The sequence below is a fragment of the Trichechus manatus genome, unplaced genomic scaffold (genome assembly GCF_000243295.1).
Source record: "Trichechus manatus latirostris isolate Lorelei unplaced genomic scaffold, TriManLat1.0 scaffold00017, whole genome shotgun sequence".
NCBI classification, from domain to species: domain Eukaryota; kingdom Metazoa; phylum Chordata; class Mammalia; order Sirenia; family Trichechidae; genus Trichechus; species Trichechus manatus.
This window is the reverse complement of record NW_004443953.1, coordinates 19,755,099-19,770,929: the sequence shown is the minus strand read 5'-3', so window position 1 is coordinate 19,770,929 and position 15,831 is coordinate 19,755,099. Positions and strand designations below refer to the sequence as shown.

General features: G+C 35.9%; 1 protein-coding gene across 18 annotated transcripts in view; it reads left to right on the top strand.

Annotated features, from left to right (window-relative positions):
* Window positions 1-15,831, top strand: part of CDK19 (cyclin dependent kinase 19) — a 209,730-nt gene that overhangs the window by 152,464 nt on the left and 41,435 nt on the right. For all 18 annotated transcript variants that reach the window (XM_023727654.1, XM_004372464.2, XM_023727668.1 and 15 more), the window contains one exon: window positions 2,743-2,883. In XM_023727654.1, coding sequence (XP_023583422.1) covers window positions 2,743-2,883 — 141 coding nt within the window. The remainder of the gene's footprint in view (window positions 1-2,742; window positions 2,884-15,831) is intronic.

The following is a 15,831-nucleotide window of genomic DNA, read 5'->3' as shown; positions in this document are numbered from 1 at the left end:
TCCAGTGACAAGGGCCAGAAGGCAAAAGGGGACAAGGAAGCTGGTGACAGGGAACCCAAGGTTGAGTAAGGACATTGTTGATGTGTTGTGAGTTTATGTTAACCATTGTCATAGGGCAACATTTGTAGTAACTGTTAAATGAGAAACTATTTTGTTCTGTAAGCCTTCATCGTAAGTGAGAATAACAGCAGAATTTGAAGAGCGTAGTCAATGTCACTGAACTGTGCATATAGAAATTTTTAAAATGGTGCATCTTTGGCTATGTGTATTTTCACCAAGCAAAAAAAAGAGATTGAGAAGTTAGAGGGTTGATATGTTGTGAGGTTGTTAACCAATGTTATAAAACAACATGTGTACTTCTGTTTCATGAGAAACTATTTGTTCTGTAAGCCTTCACCTGAAGTACAATAAAAAAAAAAATATTAAAGCTACATATGTGGCTTTCAATATATTTCTGTTAGATAGCACTACTGTAGTATAAGCCCAGCTTTCCTATTATTTCTTAAAATTAAGTGAATGTTGTTGAACAGTTTATAAAAATTCAAGATGTATAAATAGCTCAATAATTTCCCAGTACCATTGGCCATTTTAAGGCTAGTGGAGCACTGTGGAAGATCCCTGGTGGTGCAGTGGTTAAAGTGCTCAGCTGCTAACCAGAAGGTTGGTGGTTGGTATCCACTTGCTGCTCCATGGGAAAAAGATGTGGCAGTTTGCTGCCATAAAGATTTACAACCTTGGAAACCCTGTGGGGCAGTTCTACTCTGTCCTGTAGGGTTGCTATGGGTCAGAATCTACTTGACTGCAGCAGGTTTGGGTTTTTGGTTCAGAGCACTGTTGACAACTTCACCAGTATTGCTTGACTATGGCTTTAAACGGCCCTTAGTGCTTACTTTGTTATGGTTTGTAATAGGGATTGGGGGTGGGATATGGAGGAGAGACAGGTAACATTTCTTCCATTTCATTAGAGTGTTTTTATAATCCGTAGTATAATATGTGAACTTAAATATTTGAGTATGGTGACCCAGTTTTCAGTTGTATTTATCTCAATGGCATTACTCTCCCTCCTCCTTTCTAGTGATTTCCTATTTAATATTAACCTTTAGGAATATATCCTAATTCATTCTGTGCCAAAAGAAGGTAGAGCTTTCTTAATAATTCTGATATACACATAGTTGGTGATGTTACCCAAATGCAGTAACTGCTGTCTCACTTTTTATAGAATAGTAAAGATTTATAGTTGTTTTGTTTTGTTTGTTTTTTCTCCTCTTTTTATTCTGTCAGTAGAAAATGCTAGTAGTTCTTTTGACCAAGTTAAATACGAGATGATTTCTTTGTGAAGAGATTACTGGAGAGTCCAACACCTATTTGAGCAGGGACAAACACTACTGATTTTCAATATGTTTTGAAACTATAGAAGTGATTCAATTAAAAAGTTATTACAGGGGACCCCTGACTCTATAGCCCAGAAATAATGTTTGGGCCTTGAACCAAAGCTGTCCTGTGAAGCCATCATTGAACTAAAGAGCAGTTTGACTTTATTCGAGTAGAATATTTAAGTGTTGCATTCTTATAAAGAATTATCATATGAGTTCAAACTAACAGCAATTAATCTAAAACACAGATGAGAACTCTAGGGGGCAGAGAGTCTGAATTAATGGTGATGTAAGAATATGAGTAGAGATAGTGAGAATGGTTATACATTGTGAAGTATGTAGCCAATGTCGTTGAACTGCACGTGTAGAAATTGTGAGTGGATTTATGTTTGGTTGTGTATATTACCACCAAAGTAAAATCTACAAAAGCAAGATAATAGTCCTGAATGGAGCGGGAGAAGGGTGTGGAGCAGAACTCAAATTCACATATAAACACCAGACTTGATGGTCTGACAGAGACTGGAGGAGCCCCCAGATCTGTGGCCCCCGGACACTCTGTTAACCCAGAACTGAAACCATTCCCAGGGCCCACTCTTCAGACAAAGGTTAGACTGGACTATAAAACATAAGATAATACTCGTGAAGGGTGTGCTTCTTAGTTCAACCAGATACACAAGAGTAAATGGGCGGCTCCTGTCCGGAGGCAGGATGAGAAGGCAGGAAGGGACAGGAATTAGTTGAATGGACACAGGAAACCCGGGGTGGAGAGTGGGAGTATGCTGTCACATTGTAGGGATTGCAACTAATGTCACATAACAATATGTGTATAAATTTTTGTATGAGAAATTAACTTGAGCTGTAAACTTTCACCTAAAGTACAACTGAAAAAAAAAAGCACAAGATATAGAAATAAAACAGAAAAAATGGTTACTACAAATAGCAGGAGGCAAATATTTATTTGTGAAATATTTTCTTGCCTTAAACTCTCACATCTGAACATGTTTCTTTGAACTGGATATTTCCTTATGAAAGAATAATTTATAGAATCATAAAACTAGATGAAGTCTGAACAGGTAGTCTAATCTCTATTTTTAGGCAGGCTTTTAATATAAAACCTTTTACCTTTTGTTTCTGTTTGAATGAAAATCTTAAGTAAATCTAGTCACTATACTCCTCATCAACATAGCCACATTCACCCCTAAAATATAGTTTGGGTTGACCTTGTTATTCAAATTATTTTTCTTTTTGTCATCATTAGCCTTGAATAAGTAATTTTAAAATATAGATAATTTATTATTATGTGTTTTATAGCAGAGATATTTAACAATGACTATAAATTATTATAGTATATTTTATTTTCAATTTCTAGCATATTATTAAGTTTCACCGTGCATCCAAAGCAAATAAAAAGCCCATGCAGTTGCCAAGATCCATGGTTAAATCATTACTTTACCAGATTCTTGATGGTATCCATTACCTCCATGCAAATTGGGTGCTTCACAGAGACTTGGTAAGTATGTTTCTTTTAAATTGATCAATATTTTTTTGTTTTCCTTTTTTAAAAAGTATTTTTTTCTAATGAAACATTACAGAAAATTTGAAATTACACATAAGCAAAAAAGAAATACATATCACCCATAAACCTGTAATCCAAATATAACCATTATTAACATGTGGTCTGTATTCTTTCTTGTATTTATGCATAGGTATAAAATGTCAGTGTAGTTTTTAAACAAATGATTAGTATTATTTTAATGGTACAGTCATATGTGAAATAAGTACCTGTTTTTGTTTTTTGTTTTTCCTGTTGCTATTGCTCATCATTAGTAAAAATGTTACTAGTTAAAGGCTGAATTCTCATTGTTTTTATCCTCAACATCCAAACTGAAATAATGACACTGCATTGGGTAAAAATAATGTTGTTATCAGTGTTAACAATAAATAAATGAATAAATAAATCTGGTAGGTAGAATATACTTATTAGGCAGATTAGCCACAATTCAAATGTTTGATTTTACTTTTTAAATAAAATATACATATAACAAACATTTGTTAATATCAAATTATATTCATCTTCACATTGTTACCTTTATAGCTTATGTTGATGAGATTTTTGTTTGTTTTTAAGGAGACAGTGGGTACTGAATAGCTGTAATCCCCATGAGTTATAATTGGAAGTTTTATTTTGCCTCCCAAAAGTGGTTTCATGATCATTTATTTCTTAATTATAGGGATATATCTAGGTTGATTCCAGTTTTATTAACTGGAGAGAAGTATTTATTACAGAAAGGAAAGAATGCTTAAAGAGATCTAGTTAGTACCCATTGGTACATTGTCAGTCAGGCCTAGTCATCTGGCTTGACCACCTCTTGCTATGATGGTGAAGTTAAATTGGGCCAAAATGACAGTGAGTACTAACAATGCATTTGCCACTTCAACAAAAACATTTCATCTTATAATTTTCAACTGTAAGGCTCTCAAAGACTTCCAAGTACTATTCACTATGAATCAGCACTTTTAAAATAACTCTTGGGTACTTGAGGTTATTCTAGTTCAAGAGAAGATATTATTCATATAAATAGACTTTCAGAGTTTAATTTGTTGTACACTTAACGTAACTCATGCGAGTTACATTTTTGAAGTCACGATCGTTTGAATCATTGATCAAAATCTTTTACTGAGGATTAAGTGATCTGAGCTCTTCTCTCTTTTTTCACAAAATTGTACATTTTGTTGTAGTCAGCATAGTTTAATGCATTTTAGTTAAGATATTGTCATCTGAATGTCCAGTGGAAGGAAAACTCAGTATGACCAGGACTCATTTTTCTCCCATCCAAACTTGCTACTGTTTTATTGTCCTCTATTTTGGTGATGGTACCACCCTCCCCCCACCTGGAAACTTATTTTACCCTTGCAGACCTTTCTTTGCATTCCACATCTAGAATTTGCCAAGTCTTGTCAATTTCACATCTAAAGTCTCTTCAGTTCATCTATTTCCATCCCCAGTGCCTCATTCCTAGTTCAGACCTTTATTCCCTCTTTCTTGGATTATGGTGCTAGCCCCTTAACTTGTCTCCCGGTCAGCAGTCTCTTTCCCCTTCAGTCCATTTTTGACCCTCTGACTAATTTACTCAGCTCCTGCTCTAAAACTTTGAAATAGCTCCTCATTGCTTACAGATTGTAAGTCTAGTTCCTTGTTTGGCTGTCAGAGTCTTACCAGATATAGCATCAACTGCCGTTTCTAATTTTCTTTATCTTCAGTATAGATCCCCCCTTCCTTCCTCTTTGACAGCTGTATTGAGATATAATTCACATACCATACAATTCATCTATTTAAATTGTACAATTCAGTGGTTTTTAGTATATTCACAGATATGTGCAACCATCACCACAGTCAGTTTGAGAACATTTTCATCTCCTCAGAAAGAAACCCCATACGCTTTAGTTATCAACCCCTCCCTAGCCCCCAGCCCTAAGCAACCATTAATCTACTTTCTGTCTTTATAGGTTTCCCTATAGGAATGGAATTATAGATATCGACTTTTGTTATTAGCTTCTTTCACTTAGCTAATGTTTTTACCGTTCATCCATGTTGTAATATGTATCAGTACTTTATTCTTTTTATGGCTGAATAATATTTCACTGTATGGATTGTATGGGTAAAACACATTTTGTTTATCCATTTATCAGTTGATAGACATTTGGGTTGTTTACACCTTTTGGCTATAATGAATAATACTGCTATAAACATTCCTGTACAAGTTTTTGTTTGGACATGTGTTTTCATACCTTGGAGAGAAATTGCTGCGTCATATGGTAACTCTATGTTTAACCTTTTGTGGAACTGCCACACTTTCCAAAGCATCTGCACAATTTATATTACCACCAACAGTGTATGAGAGTTCCAATTTCTCTACATCCCCTTTGTCAACACTTATTATTATCTGACTTTTTTATTCTAGCCATCCTAGTGGGTATGAAGTAATATCTTATTGTGATTTTAATTTGCATTTCTCTAATAACTAATGATGCTGAGCATCTTTTCATGTGTTTATTGGCCATTTGTGTATCTTTTTTTGAGAAATGTCTATTCAGAATCTTTGCCCATTTTTTTAATTGGGTTATTTATTTTCTTATTGTTGAGCTATAGGAGTATTTTATATATTTTAGATACAAGTCCCCCAGATATATGATTTGCAAATATTTGTCCCATTCTGTGAATTGTCTTTTCACTTTCTTGATAGTGTCTTTTGAAGCAAACGTTTTTAATTTTGATAAAATTCAATTTATTTTTTCTTTTGTTTCTTGTGCTTTTGGTGTTATATCTAAGAATCTTCTGCCAATCCAAGGTCATGAAGATTTACCCCTATGTTTCCTTTTAAGAGTTTTATAGTTTTAGCTCTTACATTTAGGTCTTTGATTCATACTGAGTGACTTTTTGTATATAATGTGATCTAAGTGTCCAACTTCATTTTTTGCTGTTCAGTTGTCCCAGCACCATTTGCTGAAGAGACTTTTCTTTCTCCATTGAATGGACTTGGCACCCTTGTTGAAAATCAGTTGACCATAAATGTATGGGGTTTTTTTTGGTCTGGAATTTCAGTTGTATTCCATTGATCTATATGTCTATTGTTATGCTGGTACCACACCGTCTTAATTACCATTGTTTTGAAAATGGGATGTGTGAGTCCTACTTTGTACTTCTTTTTCAGGATTGTTTTGGTTATTCTGTGTCCTTTGCAATTCCATATAAATTTTAGAATCAGCTTGCCAACTTGTAAAAAGAAGTCAGTTGGAATTCTGATAGAGATCACATTGAATCTGTAGGTTAGTTTGGAGAGTTTTGCCGTCTTAACAATGTTAAGTCTTCTGATCCATGAACATGGAATGTATTTCTGCTTATTTAGATTTTCTTTAATTTCTTTCAACAGAGTTTTATAGTTTTCGGAATTTAAGCTTTGCTATCCTCATCATCTTTCACATATGTTGTACTCAAGGCTTATTGAGCTATTGATTGTTCCCTGTATCCTCTTGAGATTTCCTGTCTTCTTAGCCTTTAATCTCCCTGTCTTAAAACCCTTTACCCCTGTCTGTATAGGACCAGCACAAACATTAAAACTTACCTTGATATCCATCCTTATTTGAAGATAATCTCTCCCTCTTGTTGGTTCTTGTTACACTTCATCTTTACTTCTCTTATGGTATTTATCTCTTGGTATGACCGTAACTTGAGTAGATGACTTAGATCCTCTTCTAGACCATAAATTTCTTGAGAGAATAGGGTCTGTGTTTGATTCATTTTTGTACACCACTACTCCTGTACACAAAAGGTGCTGAGTAAATGTTTCTTCAGTTGATGTCAGTAAAAATATTAATCAAGTATTAAAGTTTCTTTTTCTTTGGATCAAGTAACATATATTATGTATTTGAACACACTGTCCCCAGTAAACATTCATGATTTTCTTGTATGTGCAACGTGTGGAGAGATGGGGATAATACAAATATGACTGCATCAAAACCTTCTCCTTACGGAGCTTATAGTCTGAGAGAAGAATATTGACATGTACACAAATGATTATACTGCAAAATAGATGAGAGAGAATGTGATCATGGCTATGTGACAGATACAGACTAAATGCTACTCAAGGACAGAAGAGGTTCTGAGTAGGAGAATAGGGAAAGCATCGGAGAGCAGGTGGCATTTGAGCCGGACTTTGAAGTATGAGTAGAATTTAAATAGAGGTTCAGGGAATGAGGGTAGCCTGAAGGAGTGTTGGATGTAAAATTTCTGAGGTGAGAAAGCACTTGGATAATTCCAGAAAGGGTGTGTAGTTCTATCTGGCTTAAATATGAATAAGCTGAATTAAGGTAGTATGAGGTAAGTCTGAAAAGTTATGGGTTAGAGCCCAGTTGAGGAAGGCCGTGAATATCAGGCTAGGGAATTTTTTGTTTGGTTTTCTACTGGAAGTTTTTGAGCAACAGAATGAATTTTTCCTCCCACTAAAGAAGCCACCACTGATTGTTATTACTTTATACAAAGAGTGAACATAGTGTTGAAAATGTGCTCTGATTGTGTTCTGACCTCGTTTCGCACTTGTTTGTATTTCATATACACCTTCACCAAATGGCTTCACTCAAGTAAGTTAACTCCCAGTAAGATTTGAAACTCTGAACCAACAGGAATTTTGTCTGTAACAGCCTGCTCAATTCTTTTCACTGATCATGAGTCCTGATATCTGGACCATATTGTCATGGTTTTGCCGAAGTAATTTCTGGAGTAAAGTTTTAAATTGTATGTTTACTTTGTAGATATATTCTGTAGTACTATAGAAATGTAAAGTCTATGAAATATGAATGTGGTGTTAAAAGGAGGATGATGCAGGTGTTTGAAAAATTATTTTTTGTGAACTTAAGATTAGAGTTGCCATTTTAGTCAGTGAGTAGTGAGTAGTTTTTTGTTGTTTTTTTTTTAAGCTTCATTTTCTATTGCTGTAGGAAATCTGGTTTTATACTATTGGTTAGTCACAATTATTTCAGAGTACTCATCATATCTAAATCCATATAATTAAAGGTGTTAGAGTAAATATAGATTTGCAGTGTGATAGTATAACCAAAAAAATTTTTTTAAGGTAAATAACAGTCATTGTTTTGAACTTTAGACAGCAAACATTGCATCATCAAAGAGTCTGGTGATGTTTTGATTTTTTTTAATGTTTGCTATCATTTCTGGAATCGTATTTTAATTATGTCATTTGGATCTGAGAATTTAATACAGATAGAGAATTTAAATAAAGTCACAAAAAAGATTACTTATACTAAGGAATTGCTTGAAAAGGAGCTAAATATATTCATCTTGGCTGAGAGACAGTGAAATAGAGACATAAGCCTGTAAATATTTCGAACTTGTAAACACCAAGGGAAAAAAGATGTATTTTAATTTTATAGCAGGATATAGCTAAGAGTGAGAAGATGAAATATAGGATGACTCATTTTTATGGGATTACTATTCTGGTAGATTGGAGGAGTGCTAAGATATAGTTTATCTCTTTTGCTAAATTGTGGGTTTCTTGAGAGCAGGGATCATATTGCACTAATTTTTGTATCTCCAGAGTTGGCATGTTGTTTGTGCTCATAAGTTACTTGAATTGAATTTCAGCAAAGCACCTGGCAACTTCACATTATTCTTTAGCAAGGATGGAGAAATATTGGGTAAATGATAGTATTGTTAAGTGGATTTATGGCTACTAAACAGTAAGTTAGACTATTTTCTTTTCACTATCAGATCCCAGTATGTGGTATGTGCTAGGTTTTTATTGAATGAAGGATTTGAATGAATGATCCAAGGCTCTGATCCTAGCTCTGTCTTTAAAAAAATATTTGTAGAGGTCCCATTCCAAATCTCTAACTTGAGTTTTGAATAATAATTATTTTTCACAATAATTTTAGGTGAATTTGCAGTCTTTGAAGTCTTTAGGCACAGATGCTAAAATAACTATATGGTCTGCAAAGGTAGAAATTTTGTGAGGTCCTGTTGAGGGGGAAAATAATTTTATATCCAGTAACCTTTTGGGTTTTGTTAGTAATCTCCACTAAACAGCAGTTTGAATCCACCAGCCGCTCCTTGGAAACCCTATGGGTTATTTCTACTCTGTCCTATAGGTCGCTATGAGTTGGAATCAACTTAATGGCAACGGGTTTGGGTTTTTTTTGGTAAATATTTTAGGATTATCGAAAAGTCACTTCTATCACAGACCCACAGTCTTACTTTATTCTCTTAAAGGTTTACTAGATTAATAATAATAATAATAATACTTCTCTATACTTTGAGTAAGAAATGGTTTCAGTTGATTTTGAAAAATGATGCAGTAGATATAGTTCAGAGAGAACTTTATAACTCTGGATACTTTGTCATAGTAACTGACAGAGAACTATTTAGTTTTGGTTTGTTGATTCTTTTTTTCTTCTTTCTGACACCTGCTTATTCAGGTTTTTCAGCAGCATCCTGGCTTGTTTATTATATGTTGGCTATGTATATTTTGAGGCTGTATTAGTTACCTACCTATTGCTGTGTAACAAATTACCCCAAAACTTAGTGGCTTAAAACAGCATCATTTATCATTTCACAGTTACTGTGGATCAGGAATTGGCTTATCTGGGCCCTCTGTTTCAGGGTCTCTTAAAAGGCTGCAGTTATCTCAAGGTTGGACTAGGAAGAGTCCACCTCCTCGCTCACTCTCATGGTTGTTGGCAGAATTCACTGCCTCATGAGCTGATGGGTAGAGGCCTTCCTTGGTTCCTTGCCACATGGTCTTCTCCATAGAGCATCTCACAACATGACAGTTTGCTTCACCAAAGTGCAAGCTAGAGGGCAAAAGAGAGTGAGAAAGAGAGAGAGTTAACAAGGCAAGAGTCACAGTCTTTTGTAACCTAATCATGGAAGTGATATCCCGTCACGTTTGCTGTATTCTTTTCAATAGAAGCAAGTCACTAGGTGCAGCCCACACTCAAGGGGGAGGAGTTTACACAAAGGCGTGTATTCCAGGAGGTGGGGAGCATTGGAAACCACATCTGAAGGTGCCTACCACAGAGTCTAAGGCTTTTAAATGATATTTGGATCCTATTATTATCTTTTTACTTAGTACAAATACAATAAAGAAAATTTAAGCAATCTGTTTTAATGTATAATTTTTTCTGTGTATAAAAGTCACATGGGTGATAAAGGTTTGGGGGTACCTCTGGTCATAGAGAGCTAAAAAAATATTGTAATGTAGAAGTTATCCCTTACTTTTAAGAATCATTCTTCAATGATGTATTTCCAGAATTCAGTATGTGTTCTTTAATCTTCCTCTCCCCTCCCATCCCTACTATTGAACCATAGGTTTAGCCAACTTTAAATTCAGAGAGTGTTCAATTGAGATCCGGGATTCATTACTTTGAACATACCTAGATATTTCCATCTTTGTTTATTATGCAGTGTGAGGCCTATGCTTATCACTAGCATTAGTATGTTCTTATTTCTGTTTTTCATTCATTTGTGTAAGACAATGGCAAAAATGCAACCAAATTTTTAAATAATGGCAAAAACATTGTTTTCCAAAATTGGTGATGCTGCCGAATTGTTACAGCTAGTTGACTAGCAGTATAAGGATGCTGTGCAGAAGCATGAAATATTACAGTTCTTCAGCTAACGAGAGCATTTAAAGACAGGTTAGGAACATTATTTCATGAAAGTTCAGTATATAAAAGTCAAGGACTGTCCTTTATTTTCATCCAGCTGCAAAAAAAAAAAAAAAAAAGCTGTAATGTTAATCTGTGTGAAAGTTTGATTAAAGTAAGTGTTCTACTGTCAGAGAATCATTTAGAAATCTGTATGTGCAGCATAGCTTCTCTGACAAGGAAATACATCGTCTTTAATTTTGTCTATTCTAAACAGGGTCCAATACGGCAAATGTCTCATACCTCAAAGAAACCATCATGCCCAGCATTTTGCAGACATTTCAATGTCGTTTTAGAGTTTTAGGCTTGCTTAGTTCTTTTGATATAGGAGCTTTGAGATTGTATACTTCTTTTTTTATAAATTTGTTTCTAAGATAGCTAATCTTGATCCTTAAGCCTCAGTTTACTCATCTGTAAAATGGGGATCAGGGTATGTGAGGGTTAAATTTGATAATATGTATAAAATATACATAGTCAGTGCTCAAAAACTATTAGCTGCTATGATTATTATTAAGTTGTATTTAATGAAGTATAAGAAGGCACTTAATTTATGGAAAGTAGTGTGAAATTTTACTTACTTTACTGTTGACTGCCATATTTTGGACCAGCAGAAAACGGAGTGAAGAGGAAAAGAACTTCAGAAAATAGTAAATAAGATATTAAACTTCTTGATTTTCAGTTTTATCTTTTTTGGTGAGGATTCGTTGGCTGTCTCTCAGGAACATGATCATTTAAGTACATATGTAATTAATTTTTGTATCAATAACCCCCCACTGGAACAGGAGACATAAAGTAGATAAGTTTAAAATGCCACTCAAGTTTGAATAAATGAAATTACTTTGTGTACATCAGATTTACCTTATAATGTTCTCCTAGGCTAATATTTAGGTCATGTTGTTTGAACATGCACAAACCCTGTGTTGGGGGAAAAAGCCCAGAAGTGGGTTTGGTAGGAAAAAACCCATTTTTGAATTAAAATTTGCCATGGATAATAAATTTGCAAATACCTGAGAGCTGTATATAGTTAAATTTCGTCTGTCAGTAGTAATCATGATCAGCTGAAGGGGCAACAGTTTTTGGGAACTATAAAATCCTGTCCTTTTTCCTTTAGAAATCTCCTCTACTCCCCCCACCCCACCTCCCATACCCAGACACCCACCCCTCCAGTCTTAGCTCCAGAGTTCCTGAATTCTTCTTAATTTCTCTCTGTAGAAGCTTCCCTACATTCTTTCTTGACCTCGTCAACAATCCAAGGATGCCCTTTCTGTTAACCTCTTTCTTTTCCAGAATTCCGTTAGCCTGATACTCTTCCTAGCTCCTTCTGTTTTACAAAGTAGAGCCCTAGTATAAATATGTTAAACATGCCTCTTGGTGTCTTTTTTTTTTTTTTTTAAGTAGACCATGTTTCATCGCTGTTTATATTTAAACATTACTTTTTTTTGGTAAGTTTTCATATTTAAAAATATGAAAATTTTTAAAAAACTTACTTAAATGAGATAAAAATTAATATCTCAAATAACTTTCTTTTCCTTTCTTCCTTCTTCAATGAGGCATAACTAAGAGAGGCTTTGGGGGTAACAATTCTGTGCTAGTCAGATGACTTCCTATTTATTATTTTTCATTTGATTTATTACCATTTTACTTAAAGAGAGTTATGACAGAAAGTAGTATTTATTTTAATATGATTTTAATCGTCTTAATTTCTTTCAAAAAGCAGAGCAGTCAATTGAAAGTAGAGTATGACGTGGACATCTTTTAACCTGGAGTTTTAGACCATTACAAATCTTGTTACTCTGAAGAACCATCCTAGGGTCCCTAACCATGTCTTTTGGTTCCTCACTAGTTCCTTAGAACTGGGTCCTCCGTAGTCTGTGGCTCAGCCACTCATGTCTGCAGTACGGAGGGAGGCCTTTGCAGGTGGTGATGTCATCCATGCGGCAACTCCTGCCCTGCCTTTTCACAAGGCCTTGTGAAGATCAGACGAGATAACGTGCTCTGGATATCCACGGTGCTCTGGATACCGTGACTTACACCTTACAGATGTAAGAAGGTATTATTAAAGTGTTTTCTAGACATGGGCTGTGGTTTTTTGGCATGACAGTTTTTCCATTTTCCACACTCATAACTGAGGAAATGGAGCTTTCATCAGAGTCCGCACATCTGTCAGTTTGAGTTAGAGTGTAATGCTCTACCATCTGTTCCGTAGGCAGAGGATACACGCTAAGAACCACACTTCTAAGGGGGCCAACTTCAAAAGGATGTGGTTTAACTCTCAGTGGCATATGAGGCCTCTTAAAGTTCAGCTTAAAGATAAGGCTCTTTTACCATAAAGTTTTAGTAGCTGTTACTGACAAACACATGTATAGAGAAGGCTGTTTACCTGACTAACTTCCAGGTCACTAAGGGGATAATCAAAATATATTCCACATTGACAGCAATGGCAGGAACTGCTTAGGAACCAAAGGCCACAGACAGGCCCCACTACTTTGGGTCCTGCAGTTAAAACTGAAGAATGAGTTCAGGCATGCTGTTTTTAAAAATCCGTTTTATTGAGGTAGAATTTACATACAGTAAGATGCACCCATTTTAAGTTTACAAATTAATGAATTTTGACAAATACATGCCCAAGTAATCACCACTACTGGCATTCTGTTTGACTAGCAATTTAGGATGATTCAAGATTCTTTATTGAGAATGAAGAGAGGATCTTGGCATATAAGGACTGATGATTCATTTTACCAGGAAATTATACAGGGTATATTTCGTGGGATGATATCCTTAACCAAGCACACTTCTGGATGGAAGTTAAGGACTGTGCATTTCCAAGTTTGCTTTTGCTCTCATAACCCGGGCCTAGAGTACATCTCTGAGTTACTTGAGTTCTGTTAAAACAAAAATCATATTAAGCCAATAATAGAAATTGATTGAAATTTATTGAATATATGATTTGCAATTTGGGGTATATCTTAGGTTGGGTTCTCTAGAGAACCAAAACCAGTGAAGCGTATATTTATAAATATATATATAGAGATTTATCTCAAGGAAATGGCTCACATGGTTGTGGAGGCTGGCAAGCCCCAAATTCGTGGGTCAGCCATCAGGCTGGAGGCTTCTGTCGACTCACATGGTTGCAGGGGCTGACAAACCCAGAATCAGCAGGACAGATAGCAGGCTGCTGGCTTAAATCCCCAAAACCAGAGATCAGATGGTGATGAGCAGGATGCAGGATCCAGAGCAAGAGAGAGAGCTTTGCCAGAGCATCCATATATATTAGATGCAAGCCACGCCTACAAGGAAACTCCCTTATATCAGATAAGGGTGTGACTTAAGTAAGGGTATGACTTGAGGAGGGCTGTGACTTGAGTCACACCCTCTAGCAAGGGTGTGACTTAAGATACCCCCACACTAATCCTGCCTCATAGAGGTTTAGGATGTACAACACATAAAACGGAGGATAATTACATATCACAAAATGGAGGATAACTACATCAGAGCTCAAAGTGGAGGATAATTGCATACTGTCATGGATTGAATTATGTCCCCCCAAAAAATGTGTGTATCAATTTGGCTGGGCCATGATTTCCAGCATTGTGTGGTTGTCCTCCATTTTGTGATTGTAATTTTAGGTTAAAGAGGATTAGGATGGGATTGTATAACATCCTTACTAAGGTCACATCCCTGATCCAGTCTAAAGGGAGTTTACCTAGGGTGTGGCCTGCACCACCTTTTATCTTAAAAGAGATAAAAGGGAAGCAAGCAGAGAATTGGGGACCTCAAACCACCAAGAAAGCAGCACTGGGAGCGGAGCGCATCCTTTGGACCTGAGGTTCTTGTGCTGAAATGTTCCCAGACCAAGGGAAGACTGATGACAAGGATCTTCCTCCAGAGCCAACAGAGAGAGAAAGTCTTCCCCTGGAGCTGACACCCTGAATTTGGACTTCTAGCCACCTAGACTGTGAGAAAATAAATTTCTCTTTGTTAAAGCCATCCACTTGTGGTATTTCTGTTATAGCAGCACTAGGTGACTAAGACAGATACTACTGGGAATCATGGGCTAGCCAAGTTGACATATAACATTAACCATCACAGAGTCAAAAATGTTCCAAAGATGGTAAGAACTTTCAAAATTCTTATACGACATCATATTGGCATTGTTTTGGAGATGGGGGCCAGGACAGTGTTTATATAATAACAATTTGTTAAAACATAGCCTCCAGTCTGACCTTGGAGTCTCTGTTCCTCAAAACTGACTACACATAGATAATTATAATTCTTCAAAAGAGCCCAGTGCCTAAGGCAAACCAGTTTTTATTAGTTTATCTAGACTATTGTTTGACTTGAAGGCGACTTTTAGGAGACCAATTTCTTCAAAGCTCAAAGTTCAAAAGGACATCTAATAGGCAATGGCCTGAGTGGATCACCCCAACTCTATGGACCCCAGAAATCTGGATTCCAGAAGAATTAAAACCGTTTCTTGGTTCTGATCCTGGGTCTGGGTATGTAATTATCCTCCATTTTGTGTTGTACGGATGGAATGAGCTTGGTCAAGGTCTTTCACCCTTTGGGCCTCAGTTTCTTCATCAGTAAAATGCGAGGGCTCCGTTTGCTAATCTCTACCTCTGACACCCTTAATTTCTCATGATATAGAAATAATTCTAAATTACATGATTTGAATATGCATGTCACAAATGCAAATAGAAAAGTACTTTCTACCAGTGTTGCTTCTCTGAGGATGGATCGTACTCATTACTGAACAGGACAGAATCCGAATGCCTTTGTAGCATTATTCCTGCCGTTGCTGTCAGTGTGGAATATATCTTGATTATACCCTCTTAGTGACCTTGAAGTTAGTTAGGTAAACAGCCTTCTAGATACATGTGCTTGTCTTGCATTGAGTTTTTTATAATGGTTACTTTTTGTTGGTTCACATTAGAGAAAAGAAAACCTTATCTCTACTGTTCAGGCCTGTAACCACTCCTAAAAGGCAAAGACAAAGAAGTGCTTTGTTAACTGTTGGCAGTGCTAGGCTGGCAGGCGTTGCTTACTCTGAGTGCCAAAATTTGATTAACATAGGTTCTGTATTACAGATACTTCTGGACCATTTTAAAGTAAAATGAAATTAATCACAGCATTTACTTTAAAGTCTGTTTTGTCAGAGATTAATATTGCCACTCCTGCTCTTTTTTGAGTGTTGTTTGCTTGATATATTTTTTTCCATCCTTTGAGTTTTAGTTTGTTTGTG